The sequence below is a fragment of the Rhodofomes roseus genome (assembly GCF_022264815.1).
Source record: "Rhodofomes roseus strain CIRM-BRFM 1785 chromosome Unknown C8Q71scaffold_1, whole genome shotgun sequence".
In the NCBI taxonomy this organism is placed as follows: domain Eukaryota; kingdom Fungi; phylum Basidiomycota; class Agaricomycetes; order Polyporales; family Fomitopsidaceae; genus Rhodofomes; species Rhodofomes roseus.
The window spans coordinates 1,023,601-1,048,467 of NW_025952957.1; the positions used below are offsets into that span (position 1 = coordinate 1,023,601).

Consider the following 24,867-nt stretch of genomic DNA (forward strand, 5'->3'; position numbering starts at 1 on the left):
ACAGAAACAATGTATATCGGCCGACGGTCAGATAATATGACTTCTACAGCATCGCTAGCCACCAACGGCGCGAGACGTGTCCCATCCCAACCGAAGTCGACGTCGTCGTGAAGATGCTGAGATACTAATTGAGGTACGTCAGCAGGCGGTATCAGCACTACGAGCGGATCCTCGCTCACCTGAAGACGAGAGACAACGACGAGGAGAACAATTACTTGCTCTTGGGGGGCTCGGCGCAGCCGCACGCGGGGTAGGTGCAGGAGCCGCCGTTGGCCTGGACGTTTGCGCAGGTAGCCTTGTCCTATCATTCCGGGAACCCGTCAGTACTTGAATGACTCCAGGTCGACTGCCTCGGGTACTCACAGACATTGTAGAGATGATTTGCGAGGATGGCGAAGTCGATGTAGTGACTGAGGAAAGGGATGGCGCGAGCACCCGTCCTTATATACAGCCAGAACCGCTGCCTCAGCTGGTCTACCTCCCAAGAGAAGGACAACACCTACCAACACGAGACACCTCACAAAGCGGAGGGACGAGCGACCCCCTACCAATCCCGAGACGAGGGTTCGTCAAGAAGCCAAATCCAGAGCCGGTAGTAGGTCGCGCCAAATGCAGCACGAGAGGAGAGCCGCGGGCGTACTGCGGCTTCAGAGCATAACATGTTTACGCTGATTCGCTCGTCAGAGGTGCATCCGACTTCCACCAAGTTCTGGACGTCGATGATCCCCCGTACTGTCACGCATCATCATCACCAGAAGAGATGTGTCGTCCATCACGTACTGTAATTCGTACACGGGGCTTCAAGTGATCGACCAAGTTCTACCCACACATGGACATCAAGCGGCCGGACCAACCGCGACTTCCTATCTAACCTCAATACGTCTCCCAGAAAACATCAGGCAATACGTTCCGCATGATTCGCCAATGGTCCAAAGCGTCCTTCTCCTGCCACCGGGCTATCGTTCCCGCGACCTTCGCGTCCGTCAGGTAGTATTCCTCGCGCTTCTTCTCCTCGAGCGCTTCCACAGCGTCGCGTACGGCTTGCAGGTCGACCTCGCGCCTTGTGAGGCTGGAAAGGACATTTGCGCGTTGCGGAGAGCCGAGGAAGTCAGCGTGGGTGGGGGCGCGCAGTATAAGGGAATCTGTGGATTTGGAACAGAGTACGAGCTGCATTGCACGACGTGAATGCTGAGTTTGATGTTTAAGCTGAAAAGAGACGTACCCAGTTGTGGTATGGCTGAGGCTGCTCATAAGGATCCAGTTCGTCGCAGAACACACGACACCGTCCGAACATGGACTCGAGCGTGACAATGATTGCGCGAGACGACGGCGAGTCGAGCTCGCCCGCAAAGTTCTGGCCAGTACGTCAGCACACCACACTTCCTGCCTGGACATTTGATTTCACGCACTACAGCAAGCACCCCGTCGGGCTTCATGACTTTGCTCGTGCTATTCCAGAAGTCCTTCGTGAATAGCAACGTAGGCAGGCTTCCGCCCGAGAATACGTCATGGACCACATAGTCATACAACTCCGTGTTTGCTCCTTGACCTAGTTCTTGTGCCTCGGCCTCCTTCGCGGCGTCATCCGTACGTTCCCTCAGCCATTTCCTCGCATCCGCCAAGATGAGCTTGCTGGGTTCCGGCTCAGGGAGAGCAAAGTACTTTCTTGCGGCGTCATAGACAGCCTCGTCGATCTCGACTATCGTAGTAGAGATGTTATGACGCATTAGAGCGGACGCAGATGTCCCGACACCCAAGCCACTGCCATCGCGTAAATCGTCAGTCCGCGCCTAGAGAGACTTTCGGCAATAACGCACATTACCAAGGCGTTCTCCTGCTCTCGAACGTCCCGCTTAGGCCGCTCGACAAGTCGGATGGCCTCCTGCAGCACGAACGCGTTGTAGACCGAATCCCCGAACATCTCACCAGTCTCGCGGTTTATGGCCAGCGGGCCTCTCTTGATCACGTCTTCGCCCATCCAATTCCCCCCAAGCAACGAATGCCCCGCCCGGAGGTACCTCATCGGCGGCATACTGCCAAGCATGCCGGAGGGGCTTGAGGTCAACGCCTCGCCGACCACGACGACGCCTGAGAATTGCGATCGCCCCGAAGATAGGATCCGTAGGGGATAGGTGGGATGTACATATGGCGTGGCGTTTATCTTTCCGACTAGCGTGGGTGGCTGGAGGACGGTGCCAGTAAGGAATGGGAGGAGTGGGAGGAGGAGTAGTCGTGACAGATTCTGAGGGCTCGCTTTCTTCGGCGCGGGTGTAGACGATGGAGGGCTACTTGAAATTTCCGGGACAGGCTTTGTCGCAGAGCCTTTCTTCTTGTGTTGAGACTTGCTTTTGGCAGTCGGCGGCGCAGTTGGCTGAGGCGCAGGTACCGAAATTTTAGGCACATCTGAGGCCAACGAGGGTAACAAGGGATAGACAGCCCAAACCACGAGCATCATCGTACCAACTTGCAAGATCTACGCGTTGTTAGCGTAGCCGTTTCCTGTGACGAACACACTCACGATCGTTTCGTTTGATAGGTCCTTGACATAGGGAAGGAGGGGCCATAGCTCTTGTAGACTCATGACGGAAGTCTGAATCACGGGAACTGTGATCATCTGCTGAGGTGCTGCGCCTTGTTCCGGGTCAGGATTGTGCTACGTTCATGGATTCATGAGCACGGATGTTCGGTGTGCGGGAACGTTAGGAAAAATGCAATGCGTGTGGCACTCCTGGCTCGATCTCGGGCATTTTGCGAGGTGGTATAAACCAGACGAGTTGTGAAGATGAATGCAGTCCACATCGCGAGTTAAGTGGGATACAAGGAGTCAAAGTAGGATCCCTGATTATATGCGGGGACGCCTGATCCGCGACTCGCAGGATTTGCCCTTAATGTCCGGACGCGATTTTTGGCAATGAAAAAAAGGTCCGGGCTCTCGGGGGGAGGTTGTCGTCGCGCTGACGCCGTTCGCGAGAGCACCTGGACTGGCCATGTCCGATGTTCCTTACCCCTCGAGCAATCACGACAAGCCATGTCCGGACATTTCCTCAGCCCTTCCCGGCGACATTTGCCATATGTCCGGACAAACATCAGCCCCAGCCCCTCCGAATCGCCCAAATTTGTCCGGATAATTAAGGTTTCCTCCCCAATTATCAGGGGTACTGTCATAGCAGAGTTTCGTTGACATTGGAACAGCCAAATTACGACTCACTTGCAATATTCGTACAGTGCAGACTCCAAGCGCCATGGCAGGCGCTATAACCGCGAGGTGCGTCAGGACCGAACCCCATACCGCTTCATGCAGCCGCCCAGTGTATACAGCAGCCCAATACGATGTGTTGGGCATCATACAGAGCAGGGTCCCTAGCGCAAGTAGCGCATGTTGAAGAGGCATGAGCGGTATCACGCTGCCAATAATGCATGCGACCCAGCCGACCTTGTTGAGGTGTAGTTCAACTGGCGCGGTGCCGTACAGGGGCACAAGAGAGCGGCGGTACGCGAAGACGGTGAGCGAGAGGCCGAGGACTACGACGACAGAGAGGGCCTTGCCGACGATGTTGGCGAGCAGGGACGCCTTCGCCTGCTGCTGCTGAGGCTGTGGCCGCTGCTGGGGGGGCATGGTGGTTGGTGAAGGAGGGGCCTCAGAGTCAGGACGGCCATGGCGAGCGACAGCGATGCGCGGTGGTGGCGGGGGGATCAGCTGCCGCCGAAGATCCTCCAGAGCGCGTTGCGGTCATGTGACAGAGTGCCTTGCCCCACGGGGTTTGACGTCAAGAGACGCGTCCCCGACCACTTCTAGAGTCCACCAAAGTCCACTGCTGGCGTCTCCATATATGCTCATAACGCGCTGATCGCTGCCCTCTCCTTCTCCCTCATTCCCACCGGCCGTTCTGCCCAGATGCCTACCGCACCGCTCGACCCAAAGACCGTGCTCGGCGTCGATCCGTGGCTCGAGGCCAATGTCGGTGCGATCGTCCACAGACACGACCTGTACCGCAAGTGGAAGGACACCATCGAGCAGAACGAGGGTGGATATGATCCATTCACGAAGGCCTACCTCAAGTATGGCCTGAAAGTGAATCCCGACGGGAGCGTCACGTACAGGGAGTGGGCACCGAATGTGAAGGAGGCAGTCTTTATCGGCGACTTCAGTGCGTGCGGAATCACTGGAGTACCCTTTCCTATATATTGACATATTTTCGAAACTTTTCAGATGACTGGAACAGGATGTCTCATCCGATGACTAGGGACCAGTATGGCGTTTGGGAGATCACCATTCCTGCGAAGGAACCAGGTGTCTGTCCCATTCCTCATGATTCGAAGGTCAAAGTAAGTAGTGAATTGTGTCGTGCATACCTTATCCTTACGACTTACATATCTACAGATCTCTATGATTGCAGCCTCAGGCGAGCGTATCGAACGCCTTCCTGTGTGGATCAAGCGTGTCACGCAGGACTTGTCTGTCTCACCTGTCTATGATGCACGATTCTGGAATCCACCTGAGGCTGAGCGTTACAAGTTCAAGAATGCACGACCGCCGAAGCCTCGTAGCGTGCGGATCTATGAAGCGCATGTCGGTATCTCGACGACGGAGTACCGCGTCGGGACGTACAAGGAGTTCACCGCAAACATGCTCCCCAGGATCAGGGATCTGGGCTACAATACGATCCAGCTTATGGCCGTTATGGAACACGCGTATTATGCTTGTATGCCTAACTTGCACTTTCCATCCACCCTTACAATTGACCAAGATCCCTGTAGCTTTCGGCTACCAGGTCACCAGCTTCTTTGCTGCATCCTCGCGGTACGGCAACCCTGAAGAGCTGAAAGAGCTTATTGACACCGCCCACGGCATGGGTATTACCGTCCTCCTTGACATGGTGCACTCGCATGCGTGCAAGAACGTCCTCGACGGCCTGAACCACTTCGACGGGAGCGACCATCAGTACTTCCACGAGGGCAGCAAGGGCCGACACGAACTGTGGGACAGCAGGCTGTTTAACTATGGCCACTACGAGGTGCTCAGGTTCCTGATGAGCAACCTCCGCTTCTGGATGGATGAGTACCAGTTCGACGGCTTCAGGTTTGACGGGGTCACCAGTATGATGTACGTTCACCATGGTATTGGGACTGGTTTCAGCGGCGGATACCATGAGTACTTCGGTGATTCTGCGGACTTGGAGGCGATCGTGTATTTGATGCTGGTTAGCAGCGCATATTCTCGCGAAGTGACAATATCCTGACTACGGTCTCAACACAGGCAAACGACGCGATGCACACGCTCTACCCGAACAGCATCACCATCGCAGAGGACGTCTCGGGCATGCCGCTTCTCTGTGTCTCCGTCCCGAAGGGCGGCATCGGGTTCGACTACCGTCTCTCGATGGCGATCCCGGACATGTGGATCAAGCTCCTCAAGCACAAGCCCGACGACCAATGGGACATGGGCGATATCGTTCACACGCTCACGAACCGCCGCTACGGCGAGAGGAGTATCGCGTACGCGGAGAGCCATGACCAGGCGCTCGTGGGCGACAAGACGCTCGCGTTCTGGTTGATGGACAAGGAGATGTACACGAATATGAGCGACATGACGGAATACACGCCGGTCATCGCGAGGGGGATTGCGCTGCACAAGATGATACGGTGAGCATTTTGCACGCTACTGGAGTGCAGTCTCGCTAATGCAGCGTCTGACAGGCTTTTCGTCCACTCGCTCGGCGGTGAGGGATACCTCAACTTTGAGGGAAACGAGTTCGGTCACCCTGAGGTACGTCTATGAATCACACACATTCCTGCGATCTCACAATACGTGATTTCAGTGGCTCGACTTCCCGCGCGAGGGCAACGGCAACTCCTTCCACTATGCCCGCCGCCAATGGAACGTCGTCGATGACCAACTGCTCCGGTACAAGTACCTCAACGAGTTCGATAAGGCGATGAATCACACCGAGGAGCGGTACGGCTGGCTCGCCGCCGACCCTGCTTACGTTTCACTCAAGCACGAGGTCGACAAGGTGGTCGTGTACGAGCGTGCGGGGCTCCTCTTCATCTTCAACTTCCACCCGACGAACAGCTTCACGGACTACCGCGTCGGCGTCGAGGAGCCAGGCAAGTACAGCGTTGTCCTGAGCAGCGATGAGAAGCGGTTTGGCGGCTTTGACAATGTGCTCCCCGGGGGTGAGTATATCACGACGCCCATGGAGTGGAATGGGCGGAAGAATTGGCTGCAGGTGTGTGCGATTTTGTGTTTATAGAGACCAGCTTGACTGACCGTTTGGGGCCTCGGAGCAGGTATATATCCCGTCACGCACGTGCATTGTGCTCGCGAAGTAGATGACGAGGAAAGGCAAGAAAGCGGAATCTCGGAATCTGAAGTGCTTGCGATTGTGTAGAATAAGGAATGACGAAACTTCTTGTAGCAACCTGAATGTACGCTAACATGCTGGATGAAACGTTAGAAGACATGTACTCATCGATGGCTGATCATGAGGGCTACAGTGCGTTCGACGTTGAGTTGGGTGACACTACGGATAGCAGGCGCATTGACATGCTTATCTCGAGGCTTCCTCTCGCAACGTTGAAGAGGATTACCGCCACAGGCGGCGCCCGCTGGTACGAATTACTTACTCCAGTCCGTGATGGACGACACATCTCTTCTGGTGATGATGCGTGATAGTAGTAAGTACGGGGGATCATCGACGTCCAGAGCTTGGTGGAAGTTGGATGCGCCTCTGACGAGCGAATCAGCGTAAACATGTTATGCTCCGAAGCCGCAGTACGCCCGCTTCCCTCTCGTGCTGCATCTGGTACGGCCTACTACCGGCTCTGGATTTGGCTTCTTGACGAACCCTCGTCTCGTGATTGGTAGGGGGTCGCTCGTTCCTCCGCTTTGTGAGGTGTCTCGTGTTGGTAGGTGTTGTCCTTCTCTTGGGAGGTAGACCAGCTGAGGAGGCGATCCTGGCTGTATATAAGGACGGGTGCTCGCGCCATCCCTTTCCTCAGTCACTACATCGACTTCGCCATCCTCGCAAATCATCTCTACAATGTCTGTGAGTACACGAGGCAGTCGACCTGGAGTCATTCAAGTACTGACGGGTTCCCGGAATGATAGGACAAGGCTACCTGCGCAAACGTCCAGGCCAACGGCGGCTCCTGCACCTACCCCGCGTGCGGCTGCGCCGAGCCCCCCAAGAGCAAATAATTGCTCTCTTCGTCGTTATCTCTCGTCTTCAGGTGAGTGAGGATCGGCTCGTAGTGCTTGACACCGCCTGATGACGTACCACATGTAGTATCTCAGCATCTTCACGCCGACGTCGACTTCGATTGGGATGGGACACGTCTCGCGCCATGGGTGGCTAGCGATGCTGTAGATGTCATATTGTTTGACCGTCGACCGATATACATTGTTTCCGTCACAATCGTGTGCCTGTGGCTGGGACCCCTTCAAGCCTCAGATGAACTGCCACAGAAGCTCCGGTGGACGCTAGCTAATCTGGCCATGGTCTTTTGTCGTCTCGGCAATACAGGTTGACTCCTCAAGAGCCGCGGGTGCCAACTGACTCCAGTGAGTCCTCTGCAACGTGTAAAACTCAACGAACCTTCGTCCGACGAGTGCTTCCAACTACGTAAGTCCATATCGTTAGGTGCCAGCCGATTAGGCTGCGCCACCTGCTGCGCTAGCGCCCCAGTGGCGGAGCGGCTTGATCGCGATTCACTGCGCCCCGTCGATGGCCCATGGGGCCTAACAATATGGACTTAAGAGGTAGTCTCGATTCAAGACCTCCACGCTGCGCTAGCGTGTGGGGTCTGTGTCGAACCTATGTAATGGACTTAGCTGTCAGACGTCGGACTGTGTAGTGTTTTACTTACCTGGTTTTGACGAAGTGCAGATTTAGGCCGATCACTGGCCGCAGTCATGGCGTCTTCCTCGAGCGGATGCTATTCTCGTCATTCCTCTTGGGCATGGTAGCGTCCATCCCGGGTTTGGCACTGTTCGGATACGGTGCAACGGCGTGTCAGGACTTCAAATTTCCGAGCAGCCCTCTCCGCTTCGCCTCTATATGCAGCGCCAAAGCACAGGCACAGAGTCGAGCTCGGAAAGTGACCCACATATAAGCAGTCGTATACCTGCGCCGACGATGTCAGTGAAAGGGGCTCCTAGTATTTCCTCGTTGAGCTTATCCTTCGCTACCATCCCAGCATCGCGTCCCCATGGCTGATGTAGAAGGTACGACAGTAGTTCCAGTGCAGGCAGCTGAAATACGTATGCTGAAGTGCGACCAGGCAGCTGCGCCTGTGGTGCCATCACGGTGCGCGTGGTTGACGGTTTCGGAGACAATGCAAAGGCAGCGATATGTCATTGCACGGATTGTCAGAGAGCCGCTGGAAGTCGTGAGTGTATCGCTCGCAGGCTTCATCAAGTGACAATAAACCACGGTGACATAGTGTTCCACTACTGGGCACCAGTACTCGTAGAAAAGTTGCATATCGTGAAAGGGCAACCGAAGACGTACCGATCTCCGGAAGGCAAGAGTATGTCGGGGGAGCCCGTGCAGCGCACCTTCTGCCCCGATTGCGGGACACCGCTGTACGCATACGCGGAGGGCGTGCCGTCAAGGTACTGCGTACTGTTGGCTCTGTTCGGGAACAACTTGGAGCCTGGTGTAGAGATCTTCTGGAGGAGTGCAAAATGTGAGTCTCTGTCCCAACCATTTGGTTCGGGAGAAAGTTGACTGACTATCTTGCTCAGCATGGGAGAGGCCACTCGTACCGTCTGAGTGCTTACACCAGCTTTCGCCATTCTCGCAGAGTACTACAAATGGAATGGAGCTCGATGGATGACGAGAGGTGAAGAATTACAGTGTGCGTCCAATCTTGTCATCTTGTTAGCATGCGTACCAAGTATGCGTTCGTGACATTTTTTGGCAACTGGTTGCTGGGCTGTTTATCGATGTCACTCAGTACAACATGATGACGGTGCAGGCCGTCGAGTTGTCTACGGTAACCCAGCCGTAACCGCCCCGGCCTGCAGCCACCGGGATCAAGATCGTACGGTGCGATCGACAGATTGCGATCGGCGACTCCGAGATGCCCCCGTGTCTCGGACATGCTTGATTAATTACTCGGTTCAAACCTCTGTATACACCAGCATACTCTGTGTGGTCGCGCATCTCGGTCATAACTTGCGAGGCTCAGTAGTATCTGCTAACAAAGCCCCGAACCGGCTCGCCGCAGCAATCGCGGGCAACTACCGTCATCAGAAGAGAACAAGTTGTACACTTATCACGTACTGGACACGTCCCTGCCCCACGGGTCTTCCGTATGGGCTGGTCATGCAGTGCGATATGGAACGTCAAATCGTTCGTACCCTCATTCAATCTCCTGAAAGCCTTCGGCGGACGGATACAGGACGCTGCATGAGCCATGAACTACAGATGGCACGGTAACGGTGACTCCCTACTAATCATGATCCTACTGTAACTGCTTGTCGCTCCTCCCACGAGATCAATGACCACTCGGAACATTCCAGTCATGGGTGGGATTCGAGATTGAGTACCGGGGCGCTTGAACTAGAGGGACAATTCACGCCTATGCATGCCTGTACAGTGTACTGTACAAGAAGCACCAATTACCTAATGCAGAGCAACAATGCACCTACGCCGATCTCGATCCAGGCCGATCGCGCCTCACTGGGGCATGATATCATCATTGAGTACTGCCTAGGCGCCTATACATCGTCGCCCCTATCATAATTAGGACTTATACTGTATTATGATCATAGATCTGCTCAGTGGTTACTAGTTTACTGATTCCCAGAACCGGATGCAAGCAGTAGTCATACCGCAAGTACTCAACAACGTACTGTACTTACTTATATGTCCTTCGCCGCGCCCCGTCATGAAGAAGAGTATGAGGTGATCAAACCCCGCGAACTTCGCATCACGGTGCCGCTCGGCGCTGCGGCGGCAGCTGTCCCACGAAACGACTTCCACAGACATCTCGTCTTGCGTCCCTCCTTGGTCCCTCCCATGATCCTCCTTGTCCGAAGGGCCACCATGACCGACGAGAAGCCTCTATTTGCAGCCGACAAACAACCTCCCCGCGATGCAATTCCACCGCCTGCTGTCGCGGCGCAGCTTCCGGTGCGCGACCGGAAGGCACTTAGGCGGAAGCTCTTCGTTACGAGCGTAGCACTTTGGGCTCTCGTCTACTTCATCTGCAATCGCCAGATTATCAGGGAGCTGGACGCTCAACAGGGATACTGGCTCACGCAAGCACTCAACACGGGGCGTCCTCAGCACAGGCTCAACGAACGCAAGGTGCCGTTTGGGAAGCTGGCAGAGCAGGAGTTTCTGTAAGCATCACAGTATGATTCCGCCGTGCACAACCCTGATACACTATGGTAACGCAGGTCCGTGCCAAACCCTGCGAGTGCCCTCGCTGCCTCTCGGCAGTATGCAACAACTCCGCATCTCGCTGGTTCTGAAGGCGACTACAAGACCGCCACGGACTTCCTCGCCCTCCTCCAGCGCGAGCTTGGCATCCCCATCCCTGGCGCCGAACCTGTCTTCTCCGCAGGCTCGTTCGAGTCCCGCAATGCGACCCTCGGTATCACGGCTCTCGATGCGCCGACGGCATGGATCGATGTGTACTACCCGGTGATGAACACACCCCTCGACAGAAGCTTGCAGATCCTGAGTCAGGATGGGGACGCGGTGTGGACTGCGGAGCTGGAGGAGGTTGCGGACGAGACGGATCCAGAGGCGGGGAAGTATGCGGACGCTGTGCCGACGTTCCATGGGCTCAGCCGAGGCGGCGAGGCGGAGGGCAAACTAGTGTATGCACACTATGGGAGGAAGCAGGACTACGACGAACTGGATGCAAAGGGCGTGGACCTGAATGGAGCGATCGTCCTCACTCGGTATGGTGGCATCTTCCGAGGTCTGAAAGTGTGTTGCTTCCTTGTGGCTCTTCGTGACTGGCATAACACTACGCCCTATGTATTAGGTCAAGGGTGCGCAAGAACGCGGCGCTGCTGCTTGTCTCATTTACTCGGACCCCCGCGACGACGGTACTGTCACCGTTGAGAACGGCTACGAGGCGTACGTTTCTTGTCGGTGGCATTGATTGATGTCTGACATCACGCTAGCTACCCTGATGGCCCCGCTCGCAACCCGACCTCTGTCCAGCGTGGAAGTACCCAATTCCTCTCCATCTACCCAGGGTACGTCCTCTATGCGGTTTCCCACTCATACTCATGCTGAGCCAATTTACTCAGTGATCCCACGACTCCCGGGTACCCTGCGTATGAGAACAGCACGCGCACGGAAGGCACCAACATCCCGGAAATCCCTAGTCTGCCGATCTCATGGGCTAATGCGCAGGTACTCTTGGAGGAGATCGAGGAAGGCGGCGAGAACAGGACTATCAAGCTAGTCAACCACGGTGAGTTCAGGGCCGAAGTGCGGATATTTGCGTCGTTATTGAGTCGCACGTCTGTGCAGTGGACGACAGGGTCATCCCGATCTGGAACACGATGGGTGTGATCCCCGGGCACATCAGGGACGAGGTAGTGGTCGTTGGTAATCATCGTGACGGTAAGCTTCTGGGACGGTATCGCAGGTAACTGTGCTCACTCCACGGCTTCAGCATGGGTATGTCTGGACATGGGGGTTTGCTAGATGCGGGCTCACTTTGATTAGGTCATGGGCGCGACAGACCCGTCCTCGGGAACCGCCTCTGCCCACGAAGTCATCCGTGGGCTAGGCGCACTACTGAAGCTGGGATGGAAGCCTCTCAGGACCATCTTCATCGCAAGCTGGGATGCCGAAGAGGCAAGTGCTGTCCAGCTGTTTCGAACAGTGATGCTGACGTTGTTGCCCGCATTAGTATGGTCTCATTGGAAGCACTGAATGGGGCGAGGATTTCGCAGACTGGATCGACGAGCACGTCGTTGCCTATCTCAACCTCGGTATGTCGGTCCCCGGCCGTTCTCGTTCTCGTCCCGTTATTGACCACATGCATGCAGACTCCTCCGTCTCCGGTTCGCGCTTCTCTGTCTCTGGCTCGCCCTCTCTCGCGCACTTCCTCCGCTCTGCCGCCGAGACCGTTGCGCACCCGACCAAGCCTGGTCTCACGCTCTGGGACGCGCGCAATGACCAGGGCCCACTCTTCGGAAGGACGGGAGACCACTTCGACGTGGAGGCGAAGGCAAATTACGAGGACGAGCTCGCGCAGATGGCCGTTGACGAGCTTGGTGTCGGTGTCCTGGGTTCGGGAAGTGACTACACGGTGTTCTTGCAGCGGATTGGGGTGCGTTGGATCCATGCTGCAGAGGGGGGCGACTGACGATCTTATTGCGCAGGTCGCGAGCACGAATAACGGGTTTGGCTCGACGAGATCTGATCCTGTGTACCATTATCACTCCGTGTTCGACTCGGAGAGGTGGCAGGAGCTGTATGCCGACCCTGGTTTCTTGCGCCATGTGAGCTTCGGTCATCGTGCTCCGTGCGCCCTTGTACTAATTAACCGTAGGTTGCAGTAGCCAAGTTCCTGGGGCTCCAGACACTTCGTCTGGCCGATGCCGTTGTGCTGCCGATCAACACGACTCACTATGCAGCGCAGCTCGACAAGTACTTGGACGGGTACGCTCCGCTCATGTCGTTCATTGTATACCTGGCTCAACGAATGTGTATGACGCAGTGTCGAACAGCTCGCGGAGACCTCGTCCCTTGCTGTCGACTTCTCCTCTCTTCGGGCCTCTATCGACGCCCTCCATGACGCCAGCGCCGCCCTCGACAAAGAGAAAGCGGAGGCGGAACGCGAGCTCATCCAACTTGCCAGGCGTATCGCGCTGCACAGAGCGATCAAGCGCCGCGCACGCGAGGCGTGGTGCACGATCCGCAAGGTCTTCCACAAGCCATGTCAGGAAGATTTGTTCGAGCGGCCGATGCATCACCCCGGACACAGGGTGAACAAACACAAGCATGAGCAGGATGTCGTGGAGCCCATGCTCCAGCGCATGACAACCAAGCGGGAAGGCGATGTCCAAAAGACCAAGCCACGTCTTGGGCTTGCCCCCGCGCGGCTGAGCGAGGAGCGCGAGCGGAGGAAGCGCGAGATGGAGCGTGCTGGTCCTGAGGGTACCCGTAGCTGCCACGCCCACAAGGCCATGGACAGCGTCGACGGACGCCTGCGTGAGAAGTTCATACAGGCAGCGAAGCGCGTCCGCGCGGTGAACAAGAAGCTCGCCGGGTTTGAGCGCGGGTTCATTCACCCAGATGGGATCAAGGACCGCGAGTGGTACCGCCATCTCGGTGTCGCCCCCGGGAAGTGGCTTGGTGAGTCTCTGGCGCTCTCGGTACCTGGTGCAATGCTAAGCGCCTCTACCAGGCTATGGGGCTACTACGCTCCCCGCCTTGACGGAGGCAATCACGTTTGAGAATAACACAACGCTGGTGAAGTACGAGGCGGACAGGCTAGAGGCGCTGTTTGACCAGCTTGCCGCTGAAATTCAGCCCTAAGCTGGTGTCCAGCGCGGGCGGAGGACGGGATAGGAAGATGCAATGATGTATGTGTATTTTGGATTGTACGTGTGTGCTAGGAAGGAATGTCATGCAAGCTAGCTTCCATTGCAGCCTAATTGGCAGTTTGTCTCGCCAACAGGCTCGGTCATGAAGTCGATGCGTAGATTCTCCGTTGCCCTCGAAGGAGTCGCATAGACAATTGTCACTTGCAACTCCCAGTTCTGCAGTCGAGCTCAGGGTACATGCCCGTCGCTTAGATGAGGCTTAATCTGCGTAATGAACTCGTGCTTACGAAGAGAAGGTTAGCGACATTCATCTCGATCGATCACGTCGTGCTCACAGTGGGCGCTCGTTTGACTATGGTGCCAGACAAGTGCCAGACCGCCATTTTTGCATTGTCATCGAGCGGCAAATGTCCGAAATCTTCAGAGCTCCTGGACAATTGGCTTCACGGTAACAAAGCCTATACGAGGACCCGGCGTGTAAAATACTAGGAGCTATCCACGTATTCTGTCACTGACATGCGAAAGTCATCCGGTTTCAGTTGCTCGACGTCGTCCGAGTTGTTCATCTTTCCTAGTCACATCTCATTCTGGCTACAATTGCTGAGCTTAATCTTGTCGGGCAGGCTTGTAGGACCAGGGAGAACCTATCAGATCTCACATGTTCCAGCGGACCTCACGCATATTTACCATTGGTTCGTTGCCACCTCTGTATTTTGTCTTTTGAACGGGATGCTGACGAATGCTTTGTGCCAGTCCGGCTGAATTATCGTCGCCAGAAACGAGCTCGTACTTCGCACGCGATAACGCCCCGGAGAGACATGCTCCTATGCAGCGGAACGAAGGTTTGTACACTATAAAATCAGACTGCAGTCGCGGTCAGGAACACAGCCTAGCCGTTATCAACCCCATGACAGCCGTGTTACTTCTTCGACAAGAACACAAACAGCATCCGGCGCACGTCGGCGGTCGTTCTGTCAGCCGCTTCATACAGTGAAAATTTGAGTTGGCACTCTGTCACGGAGGGTATTCACATATCGATTACAGCTACATGTCTGCATCTCCCACACTAGAGATCTGCTGGACATGGTGTGCTCGGACAGTTGGCACGTTCCGTACATCCGGCAGATACGCAGACCGATATCACCATCCGCTCAACACGCAGAACTGGCGAGGACTCCAGCTTCGCCTGTCACATTAGCTGATGGTTCCTCCTACGGTGAGTCAGTACAAAAGCCTATCTGGGTCAATCACTGGTGTGACCAAGCTTGCCTGAGACGACCTTACCTCACGAAGGAAGCGGCCGGTGTCTACAGTGCTCGAAGGCATCTCTACCCCCTCGATGGAGAAACCATGGGATTGGGTGGCAACCCACGCGTGTAGTGATGGAGGGGGCGTAAGATGGCCCACTACCACCTGGCAAAGGCGTGGCCCAACCATGACACAGGGAGTTTCTTCCTCGGGTCCCATGCACTGTCGAAACACGCGGATCTCCACCACCAACACAGCAATCGCGAAGGCAAGCACGGGTAGGCCAGCCAATCTGCACGCGAGAAACACGAGGAAGCCTGCGAGCCCACCGCAAGCTATGCTTACTCAAGGGCAGGGAACCCGGAGCAAGGAAACTAGACCGTTGGTGAGCTACGAGAGAACCTGTCAACTTTCCACACCCTTCCGCCGCAGATGCACGAGGTATGCGTGGGTCGCGTAGGCAGGAACATGGCATCCACGCTGCGATTGACACTGGTCGGCGCTTCGACTTCAGCGCACTGCCCCAGATTCTATCATGTGCGGTGAACCCTGTACATGACGTGAAGGACCTAACTCTGCGGCCATGAATGGCAGACGGCCCATGTCAAACGCGTCGAGAAGAGACCGTAACGAACTGCGCGGAACATGCGTCTCAGGCATTTTTCTGAGACACGGGATCCTCAAGGTATTTGCCCCGCAGCGACCCTGTGCTAGTGCACAGTTCTCGATTCCCGCCATGACAGCGATCTAACGTTTGGCTCTTGCTATCAGCTCTGGGTACACACAGTCTTTCGGACGTAGAACGGACCCACTGTCTCGTGAGCACTTGTGCGTCAAGAAGTGAGCCCGGGGCTAGGTGGCGCCAACGCCGCAGAGCACTTCCCAGTGCCCGTCTTATGCCAGAGACGAACTGTATCTTCACTGGATGCCGTGCGTTCAAGGGCGCTCGAGATTGACTGGCACAGCGACAAGCACGAATGACGAGGCGCATCCCGTGGGATGCAGAGTAAATGAATAACCGCGTATACACCCACTCAATTATAAGTACATCAAAGAAAGCGTCCGTGCATATTGCTCGACATCACATCGATACACTGTACTCACGCCGCACTCGCCTGCGGAGGTGACGGCGCACCCACAGTCTGGTAGGCAGGCCGCAGGACGAGGACGCCGTCCTTCAGTTGCGCGACCTCCTTCACAAGCGTCGTGAACCGGTGCTTCTTCTCGTCGTCCGTAAGATACGGCTGGAAGTGATGGATGCAGTCGCGCGTTGTCGCGTTCGGGGTTTGCCTGAGCCACTCGATCACCGTGCGGTCATCGAGCGCCGCGCCCCCAGGCAGAGGCGGGAGAGCCTTCCTCTTCTTGGGCTTCGCGTTAGGATCGTCGCTGGCCTTCCGCTTTTTGTCGTTCGGCTTCGCGGAGCCGTTGACACCGTTCGCAATAGCGGAGCTCGTAGGACTCGTAGGCGATGTTGGACTACCTGCGCGACTCCCTCCTCCGTGGGCAGGGCTGGTCGCACGGCTGCCATTCGGTGACCCTCCTGCTAGGGGGCTAGTAGGGCGGCCCACGCCATTCGACTCGACTTTCGGCATCTTCGGGCTCATCGCCCGCTTGGCGAGAGCAGAATGGCCACCGTGCTTCGCGATGACTGGAGAGGTGGGCCGCGAGTCGGATGACTCTGGTTTGACCTGTGGCGCCGGCTGGCTCGATGTTGGCGTCTTTGTCCCGTTGGTAGAGGATGCCTGAGGCGTTTGGCGTCCCGGCTTGGGTTCTGGGGCGATGATGGCAGGGCCAGTGTAGACTGGGATAGGTTCCTCTTCTTCCTCCTCAACCTGATTGGTGTCAGATACTGTCTCGCGGCATTGATAAACGCGGACATACCTCGCTAGCGTAGGGATTCTCATCATCGTCGCTCTCGTCGTAACCGCCATCCTTCTCGAGTTTCTGCAGGGTCTTCCGCAGACCCTTGCCTGCCTGGGTAAGTGTCGGTTCATCCTCATCATCTGATTCGTCGACGTATCCCTCTCGGGCCTTATTCGCGTTCTTATACTCTCTCTTGAGTCGCTCCTACAAACAAATGAGCATACATAATGTGCGTTGCGGGGAAGCAACGTACCTCAAGTTCCTTTGCCTCCTCGTCATCCCGATCATCGGGCTCCATCTTCTCCTCGTCATCGGCAAACGTCTCCTCAAAGTCCATCTCATCAACGTCACCCTCCGCGCCGAGCTCACGCTTCATTCTTCGTTTACGGCCCTCACCCTCTTCTTCGTCATCGTCGTCCCCGAAAAGACCGTTCATGCCGTTATCAACGGTCTTGAGACGGCGGCCCCCTGGACCAAGACTCGTGCTTGGTATAGGACCGTTACTGCCTTCTCGTTCGGCTTTGAACAGAGCGGCAGTCTCAGCTGAAGGCCCCTGGCCATTCCGTTTACGTAGGAGCCAACGCTCAGGGTCCTGGTTCTTCTTGATGTTGCTCATCTGCAAGGCGAGGCACAATGTAGCGTCACGCCGCCACAGCGGTGACAAAAACGTACCATTCGTTCCGCCTCCTCCAGCGTCGGCACATGGTACTTCGGTTTCTTTTGGAACTTGTACCATCGATGCGCGGGAACGAGCTTGAAAGTACAGTTGTCGGCTGGCATAAACATGCAATGCGTCTCCGACTTCGCCACCTCCTCCATCTTCCCCACCCAAGTCTCGTCTCCTGCCGAGTCCTCCATCACCCACGGGTACCGCTCCTCCCTCCTGAGCCTCCGTACCTCCTCTGGCACCAAGAACACCTGCCTCGTCTTCTTCTGGAACCGCTTTTTCTGCCCCGCTTTCTCCTTCCCCTTGTCGCCACTGGCGCTCCCACCCTCACCAGGCCGGATCGGCCGTCCCTCTGCATCCACCATCACGATCTGGCCATCCGGTCCAACGACGGGCTTTCCGTCGGGCCCAAGCATGGCCCCCACAGCCTTCGGCCCCGTGGCGCTGGCAGCGTCATCGGGCTCGCGGCGGGGCTCCTTCCTGTTCAGCTTCACCGGTTTCTGCCAACTCGCGATTTCGACCGGCTTCCGCGAGTCGAACTTCATCACGTCGTATTTCCATCCGTTCAGCTGAGAAGAGACCAGCTTGAACTCCTGGTAGGGCCCCTCGGGCGGCGGTGGCCGCAAGTCGTCATCGTTATCTTGGGCCTTTGGTGGCCGTGGCTTCGCAAGCGGCGCGCGGGGAGGCTTCATCGGCGATGGGCTGCCCGAGGGAGTCCCGGCGGGGGTGGCTGCCTTCTTCTGAGGGGGAGCCTGGGTCGTCTTTTTCTTCGGGTGGAAGAGCAGATCCATTCCTGAGCGTTTCGGTGCCATGGCTGTGAACGCGTCTAGTTGTCGATAGTAGATGTAGAAGAGGGGTATCAGAGGTTGTCTAGTTGTCCGCGGTCAGTCTCAGATGATGCAGAGGGGGTCAGAGGAGGGTGGGGGGAGACGGATGGTGGCGGTCGGGGTCAGAGCATGGTGTGGCGGGAGATGACTACGGCGCGTCTTTGTCCAAGGCTCCGAGCACAATGCCTAAATCGGGCACAAGAGATCAGGTTGCACTCAATCTCAGATCTGCGAACACAATTCATTCATCGGACTGACGAAATTCAGTGAGCACAAATGTATTCCGACTGTACAGTGCTAGTGTAACGAGACAAGACAACAACTGGCTTGCAAGGATTCTACAGGAATGCGACAGTCCAAGACTTAATATTAACTACTAGGTCACTAAGTTCGTGAGCGTCGTCAAATATCATCTCCTACTCCATTACAAACGTGTAGTCCGCGTGCAACGCGGGCCTACGAAGCCCACCTCCAACGCATGTTTGCAGACGATCCACGCCAAGAAGCGAACGAGGGCCCGCCGCCAGGAAGTACCCCGGACCTATCATCGACAAGACAAAAGAGTAGATGCGACAATAGGTTCAGAGCCAATCCTATGGCGACGGGTCTGACTTTGGGGGCGGAATGCTCGATCCCGGAGGAGCAGTCGATGGTGGCGCCATCGACGCAGGGCCAACGCCGGGCGGGTATAGATTTTGCGAAGATGCAGGTCGTGATGCTGGGTCGTCCGGAGGCGGATGAGGATGGTGCATGGGCGGGTGCATGTGATGCTGGTGCGGATGGGGTGGTTGACTGGGAGGTGGCACATGGTGTGGCTGGGGCGGCTGGTGAGGCGGTGGTCCAGACGGTGGAGGCCCAGGATGGGGTGGTCCGGGGTGTGGGTACGGGGGCGCACCGACAGGTGGTGGTGGGCCATGGCCATACAAAACGCCCGGTGGTGGAGGGCCTCCAGCGTATGGTGGCGGCAGCCCATGACGCATGGTTTCTACTTCATGGCGTAGCATGTCGATCTCGCGTTGCATCTCAGTGCAAGTGTGCTTAAGATTATTGATGAAGTCAATCGCTGAGGAACAAAGGCGCGACAAAGGCGACAAAGAGATCGACGCGTCAGCGATGTCCGCACTACGCGTGCAGCACAAACGCACCTTTGCTCAATATCTCCCACTTGCTCGCCTTCATCCCTCTGTCCGCTGGGAGGTGCTCGCGCAGCTCGTCGAACAGCTCCTTCATCTCCTTTCTTCTTTTCCGCTCCGCGAGCTTGTGGGATACTCGCAGCTCGGGGGAGCGCGAGTACGGCGTGGTTCCGGCGCCTTCCTTGAATCGATAATTCTCTTGTGCTGCAGCGTCGTCTGGCTGGCCTACGCCAGACGAAGGGCCGGCAACATTGCTGGCGTCTGATTGACTCGCGCCGCGGACACGCGACGGAGGGCGTGAGCGTGACCGAAGCACCCGCGTCGGGCCCGTGGACGGCGGGGTCGGCAAATTTTCTGGCGGGAGGTTGGGGACAGACATACGGCGATCTTGGGCGAAGGCGACTGGAGGCATGATTGCGAGGGGGTCGTAGGGATGCGCTGCAGGCCCCGCCATATTAACGTTGGCCTCGCTCTGCATTGCAGCCTGATCCTGAGGGTTGGCAGGCCACGCGAAAGTAGCGATGCCGCCAGGAGGTCGGCCATGTGGCGACTCGCCGGCAAACGCCGACGAGGGCGTGGACGCGCTCAACGACGAGCTCGCGGCTGAGTCCCGTCTCTCGCCTGACCACCACGACCCCCCGTTTCCCCCGCCCGCACGCGTGTCCCCGGAACTGTGTCGGTCGTTCAGGCTCAGCTGCGCGATGTTCTGCGTGTCGAACGCCGACCCGCGTCGCTTTGGCGCGGGCCCGTCGCCTTCATCAGTGATCATGTTTGCAGCCCCCGGCCCAGCAAGCAGCGGATCGATCTCTCGGTTCCCAGGGGACGGCGTGTCCTGCGCGGAGGGTGTTTTGCGTTTCGTGCCTTGAGGCCAGCCTGGTGAGTGTCTGTCCTGGCTCAAACTTGGCAACCCAGCGGCAATGGAATGTCGCCGCGCGTTGTACCCCACCGGTTCACGGAAAGCCTGCAAGCCTCGCAACCCACCACCACGTTCCTGGAACTCCTGCGGATCAATCTCCATGTCGTCACTCCCCTGCGCCCTGCTGGACTCTATAACCGAGATGTGAATTCGCTAAGCTGTATTGCACGTGGGCTCCAGCGTTACCTCTAATTATACTTTCTTGCCTACTGTCACGTAGGCTTCTTGCGGCATCACTCTCAAGCTCTGGTATGGTATCGGTTAGAAGTGGTTTCTTGCCCGCGTCGGCAGAAGAAGATCGTGGCGCTCTTCGGGACTGTCTTTTACTGCTCTCCGGCGGCGGCATGCTGGCATCGCCGAACCGATACGGCGAAGGGGCCCGGTGTGGCCCTGGTGGCGGTCGGGATGCATCGTGGTACAGTGTTGAGGGGGCGAAGCTAGGACTCGAAGTGAAGCTGGGACGTCTGAAGGGTGGTCGGAGGTTGTTCAAGGGTGCACCATTGGGAAGATGTGTGGGAATGGATGGTCCGGCGTGCAGTGAAGGATCGGTGATAGATCCTCTGCGCTGGTTTTGGAGGAATTCGAGGGGAGCGAGGGGAGTAACGGGCGAATGTCGGGGGCCCAGAGCAGGTGCAGATGCGGAAGGAGGGGGCTGCGAGGCGGTGCCGGAGTGACTAGCGCTTTGGCCGGACTCAGATGCTGATGAGTGTGAGGTTCCGGGGCGATCCATGCGGCGGGGACGGGGGCGGGCAGGGCCAGAAGGACGATGGGGAGAGGCCGGGGCACAGGCAGCTTTAACGGAGGTCGGGTTCGCGGTAAGGATGGTTGAGAAGAAACAGGCGCGTGGCTGCCATCCCGCCCACGTGGCTATCAATAGCCAGCTCTTCCTGAATTGGGTACATTGTTTGATACTCACTCTTTCCCTCAACCTTTCTCCGAGTCAACGGCCAGCGCCCGCTGCGTCCGAGTCTGTCACACAGACTCTCCCGACACACCCCGCACGGAGACTGGGCCTGCACCGCGCCGTCTACAAGCCCCGTCCGACTCGAATCTATCAGTCACTCTGGCACTCGGCCGATAGTATCGATCACACCTTGCCACGAGAGAAGCCGCCGCTCACCGGAATCTTGTTGATCGCGATTCTATTCTGCAAGTCGCTAGCCTGTTTCAACAACGTGAGTTGTACGACCGTCGGCCACATGGCCCGCTTCCCTTCGATCCCCGGCGGCTTGTTGCGATCGCGGAGTTACAACAGACACTCAATAACCTCGCCCGGAATCGTGCAGACGACATGAGCATCCCGTCCGCGATGTAGTACAGACACCGTGCACCTAGCTCGATCAACGCGAGACGACTGAGACAGTCTAAGGCGCCATAGCAGACAGAAGCACTGAGTCACAGGCTGCGCCAGAGTGCATAACAAACCGAGTTGACCGAGCGCGACGCCCCTACATTTACGATACAAAAACATGTCCGCAGACCGTCCCTAATTACGCAGGGCGGTGTGCGTTAGCGTCCGTCGGTTGCTCTCGCTGATAAGGACGTAGCGGACAGGCCGAACAGACTTAAGACTGTTCCTGGTCTTGCGTACTTCATCCTTGCCGGCCTGCGACTCCAAGTAATTGGCCTCGACTGCGTCATCCAGATTGACCATATGTCTCAGCCACGGCCCATAATCGAGGTATACCGCCGACGAGTTTGCGAGCGTATCGGATGGGACCTCGGTCTCCTGTAAGACGGAGACCATTTGCGTAGCGAGTTCTCCACTCGGAATACCACCACCGTGTAGCTCCGTGGGGATGCTGCACACGGGTGCACAGAGGTTTTGCCAGCTGGACAAGAGAAATTCCATGACGGCTTCATCTTGGTGATAGAAGGATGTGTTAATGGGCGCCAGGCTCGCCGTCGAGGCGTCGTTGTGCAGCACCCTGTAGCCCAGTTCATCATTCGCTGCTCCCGAATCAGCAGTCATGGTATCCTGAGACCCGAACGATCAGGTACACTCCCAATCTGACTCTGTACGAAACGCACCACGAGGTCGTCCAGTTGCTTCCGGTGCAAATGGCAGTCCGCGAAGGATAGGTTGTTGTAGAGTTTGTCGAGTTTGTCGAGGCCGTGGACGATACGCAGGTCTTCCTGTGCGGCCTCCAATGGAACGTCGAGAGAAGAGGGGACGTGCGAGTGAGGTACCCGCTCTTCGGCGCTGGCAGACTCGGCAGGGGAATCTGTCGGAATGTCTGGGTCGCCGAACTGTAATTGTAGCAGCGACTGCCTGAGATCCGGGTAGCGAGCAGGAGGATCCGTCGAGGAGCCTCCAGTGTATCCACATGGTGCGTCCGCGCCACGCTCATACAACCGCGAGATTGTGGATCGTTCTAGAGGCCGCTGAGCAAGGAGAGCCACACACTGTAAATAAGATGTGGCCAGTGCAGGCACTGCCGGTGAGAAGAAGAGAATATCCTGAAGAGGAAGGTCCGCGATGGGAACCAAGGACGGGTCTGCAATGAAGCCAAATGCTGAGTGATTGGTATAGAAGTTACTGAGATTACTGACCGTTACATGTCATAACAACGGGTCGACGACACTCCTTGATGATATTGATCAGGGACGGCCAGAAGTTGGCGTCACTGTCGTATAGCACGTCCACTTCCTCTATTAACACAATGGACTGGGAGACCGGCGGATGTTCGGAGGGCAGTGTGCTAGGCGCGGCAGAGGCCGTAGGTTCCGTCTGACTCTGCCCTTCCCCGTCCAGATCGTTCTCCGAGTCGACCCGCTTGAGGACGCGTTTACGACCCCCTGCCTTCTGGGTCGCCCCGCCATTTCTCGGTGCATGTGGGTCTTGGACAGCGATAGTGCCGCCAAAGATCGACTTCTGCTGGCGCTGGGTCTGCTTTACGATATGGTTCTTGCCAACGTCTCCTACGAGCTTGTTGAGCGCAGCACCGCTCCGCTCTCCAATGCCGGGATAGACCTCGAAGACGTCCCAACCCAGCTCCTCCGCGCACGCATATACGGCAGAAGTTTTACCGCACCCGGACGGCCCGCTCAGGAGGATAGTGTTGTGGATTTGATTACCAAATTGAGGGCTGCGGGGCGAGAACTCAGCAACCTTGTCCTTTTCGGTATCTGCGGTCGTCGCAGGGGGATCTAGGCAAGGAGGAGCTTCGACTTCTTCTGCGACACGCCGTAACCGTGAGTAAGGCTGCTGACAAAACGCGAGCTCGTCCCCACCCCCGGCGCCGTAATGGGCATTATCGACCTCAGGGTCGTCGTCCCATTCGTCGTCCACGATCCACGAGTCGTCCGGCTCCTCCGAGTCCAGCCGTCTTCGTTTCCTCCGCCTGTCCACTTGTCGGACAACCTGGGGCCTCTTTGTACCTCGTGGCTTCGCGGCCGGCTGTCTCCTTTTCCCGCTTCCTTCGGAGCCACGCGAAGCCTGTGAGGATGCCGGTGTACTCTCGATGTGGAGCTTCAGGGCGAGTAGCCAGGCACGAAGGTACAGCGCCCGGTCTTCGTTACCAAGGACCTCGTCTGCACGTCGGGGACGCCACTTGTCTATCCACAGCTCTTGTGACGGGGGCGATGAGTCCGCCTCGTCGTGATGATCTGATTGGATTCGGTCGACGAGGCGCTCGATGGCGGGGTACGACTTGTGCGTCGCAGGAATGTCATTGACTATATGAGAAGCTGAACTTGGGTCACAAGGGGCCGATGACCCATTGACAACCGTGCGGCCGCGCTCGTTTCGCGCGAAGTCATCGGTCCTACCCGCAGACCGTACACCATTGCGCAGTGGTTCGCTGCCCTGAGCTTGACAATACGCCGTAGTGTGCTCGTCCTGTGAAGGTAGTTGAGCCTGGGAGGATGAGCGGGAGTTTTGGAGGCGGCGTTCAAAGGGACACGGAGATGTCGAGAAATTTGTCTGATTTGCCCGGATGTGCTGGGAGTCGCGTGGAGGGTAAGGGACAATCATGCCATGCTTGTTGAGGCGTTTGGGCGGCGAAGATGCACGAGTCGACAAATCTGACGGGGCCGAGATGACCGGGGATGCTTTTTTCGGAGCAAAGATAGAGTAGAAGGGCTTGTCAGATACCCGGTTGACATTCATTGGTCGGATTGGACTGCAGTCGACAATGATGGGATCGTCACGACTTTGTCCTTCCGTGGTCGCCTGGGAGCTGCTAGGTGTAGCTTCAGAACCTTGAGATAGCGCAGGCCTCAAACGCAGCTTTGCCCGGAGGGCAGCATGCTTTCGCTCGCCAGAAGTCATCGTGGTATTGTCTATCCGCGCTGTCAGAAAACGATGCAACGGCTTGGGGGGCCACATACCTACGCCTATTTCCGAGCCCTCATTTTTCGTATCAGTGAGGGCATCCGCGTCTGTGAGGAGAGGACTGGACACAGAGTCCACTATTTCGACGTCACTGGAGAGGGTGTCCGCAGTGCCTCCTGTGAGGCTCGCATTCTCCAATGTTGGAGATGCGGGCCTCGTGGCAGAGGCTTTGGCGGGAAAGAGATCAAAGAGGGTCCTCTGGCCTGCCTGGAGAACACGTTAGTGGGGCTGTGGTGCGAGTGCTTCTCGTGTAGTAGGGTCGAGACGAACTGACTGTCTTGGTCTTCGCATTCTTTCGTGTGGCCGTCTTCCTGGGTTGGCTCATGGCGTCTACGTACTACCAAGC

General features: G+C 56.9%; 8 protein-coding genes across 8 annotated transcripts; 4 read left to right on the forward strand and 4 right to left on the reverse strand.

Moving 5' to 3' along the window:
• Nucleotides 1-743: 743 nt before the first annotated feature.
• Nucleotides 744-3,670, reverse strand: C8Q71DRAFT_819470 (S-adenosyl-L-methionine-dependent methyltransferase). Its single transcript, XM_047926150.1, has 6 exons — nt 3,209-3,670; nt 2,519-2,653; nt 1,818-2,473; nt 1,410-1,761; nt 1,223-1,354; nt 744-1,167 (listed from the first exon to the last, which is right to left on the reverse strand). The coding sequence occupies exons 1-6, from the start codon at nt 3,614-3,616 to the stop codon at nt 874-876; spliced, it is 1,977 nt and encodes a 658-aa protein (XP_047784634.1). The 5' UTR covers nt 3,617-3,670; the 3' UTR covers nt 744-873.
• Nucleotides 3,671-3,787: 117 nt separating this feature from the next.
• C8Q71DRAFT_819471 (glycoside hydrolase superfamily) lies at nt 3,788-6,333 on the forward strand (the record flags this gene model as incomplete). The annotated part of the gene is made up of 8 exons (XM_047926151.1): nt 3,788-4,148; nt 4,211-4,326; nt 4,382-4,703; nt 4,759-5,201; nt 5,258-5,643; nt 5,698-5,767; nt 5,820-6,230; nt 6,289-6,333. The coding sequence occupies exons 1-8, from the start codon at nt 3,896-3,898 to the stop codon at nt 6,331-6,333; spliced, it is 2,046 nt and encodes a 681-aa protein (XP_047784635.1). The 5' UTR covers nt 3,788-3,895.
• A 239-nt stretch (nt 6,334-6,572) lies between these two features.
• C8Q71DRAFT_14969 (uncharacterized protein) lies at nt 6,573-7,794 on the forward strand. Its single transcript, XM_047916615.1, has 6 exons — nt 6,573-6,612; nt 6,680-6,806; nt 6,869-6,909; nt 6,973-7,049; nt 7,112-7,233; nt 7,290-7,794. Exons 2-6 carry the CDS (start codon nt 6,755-6,757, stop codon nt 7,529-7,531), a joined length of 534 nt encoding a protein of 177 aa, XP_047784636.1. The 5' UTR covers nt 6,573-6,612; nt 6,680-6,754; the 3' UTR covers nt 7,532-7,794.
• A 674-nt stretch (nt 7,795-8,468) lies between these two features.
• Nucleotides 8,469-8,982, forward strand: C8Q71DRAFT_14973 (uncharacterized protein). The gene is made up of 2 exons (XM_047916616.1): nt 8,469-8,691; nt 8,750-8,982. The coding sequence occupies exons 1-2, from the start codon at nt 8,535-8,537 to the stop codon at nt 8,839-8,841; spliced, it is 249 nt and encodes an 82-aa protein (XP_047784637.1). The 5' UTR covers nt 8,469-8,534; the 3' UTR covers nt 8,842-8,982.
• A 930-nt stretch (nt 8,983-9,912) lies between these two features.
• On the forward strand, nt 9,913-13,676 carry C8Q71DRAFT_730163 (Zn-dependent exopeptidase). The gene is made up of 14 exons (XM_047922078.1): nt 9,913-10,354; nt 10,412-10,949; nt 11,008-11,102; nt 11,150-11,224; nt 11,279-11,445; nt 11,505-11,597; nt 11,650-11,654; nt 11,703-11,834; nt 11,890-11,971; nt 12,029-12,312; nt 12,365-12,484; nt 12,535-12,644; nt 12,703-13,340; nt 13,393-13,676. Exons 1-14 carry the CDS (start codon nt 10,029-10,031, stop codon nt 13,521-13,523), a joined length of 2,796 nt encoding a protein of 931 aa, XP_047784638.1. The 5' UTR covers nt 9,913-10,028; the 3' UTR covers nt 13,524-13,676.
• Nucleotides 13,677-15,757: 2,081 nt separating this feature from the next.
• Nucleotides 15,758-18,274, reverse strand: C8Q71DRAFT_730170 (uncharacterized protein). The gene is made up of 4 exons (XM_047922079.1): nt 17,315-18,274; nt 16,896-17,258; nt 16,661-16,846; nt 15,758-16,611 (listed from the first exon to the last, which is right to left on the reverse strand). The coding sequence occupies exons 1-4, from the start codon at nt 18,119-18,121 to the stop codon at nt 15,880-15,882; spliced, it is 2,088 nt and encodes a 695-aa protein (XP_047784639.1). The 5' UTR covers nt 18,122-18,274; the 3' UTR covers nt 15,758-15,879.
• A 126-nt stretch (nt 18,275-18,400) lies between these two features.
• On the reverse strand, nt 18,401-21,109 carry C8Q71DRAFT_844663 (uncharacterized protein). Its single transcript, XM_047926595.1, has 4 exons — nt 20,372-21,109; nt 19,282-20,316; nt 19,032-19,199; nt 18,401-18,677 (listed from the first exon to the last, which is right to left on the reverse strand). The coding sequence occupies exons 1-4, from the start codon at nt 20,913-20,915 to the stop codon at nt 18,553-18,555; spliced, it is 1,872 nt and encodes a 623-aa protein (XP_047784640.1). The 5' UTR covers nt 20,916-21,109; the 3' UTR covers nt 18,401-18,552.
• Nucleotides 21,110-21,575: 466 nt separating this feature from the next.
• Nucleotides 21,576-24,769, reverse strand: C8Q71DRAFT_15041 (P-loop containing nucleoside triphosphate hydrolase protein). The gene is made up of 4 exons (XM_047916618.1): nt 24,518-24,769; nt 22,739-24,469; nt 22,217-22,683; nt 21,576-22,163 (listed from the first exon to the last, which is right to left on the reverse strand). The coding sequence occupies exons 2-4, from the start codon at nt 24,456-24,458 to the stop codon at nt 21,672-21,674; spliced, it is 2,679 nt and encodes an 892-aa protein (XP_047784641.1). The 5' UTR covers nt 24,459-24,469; nt 24,518-24,769; the 3' UTR covers nt 21,576-21,671.
• Between the last annotated feature and the right edge of the window lie 98 nt (nt 24,770-24,867).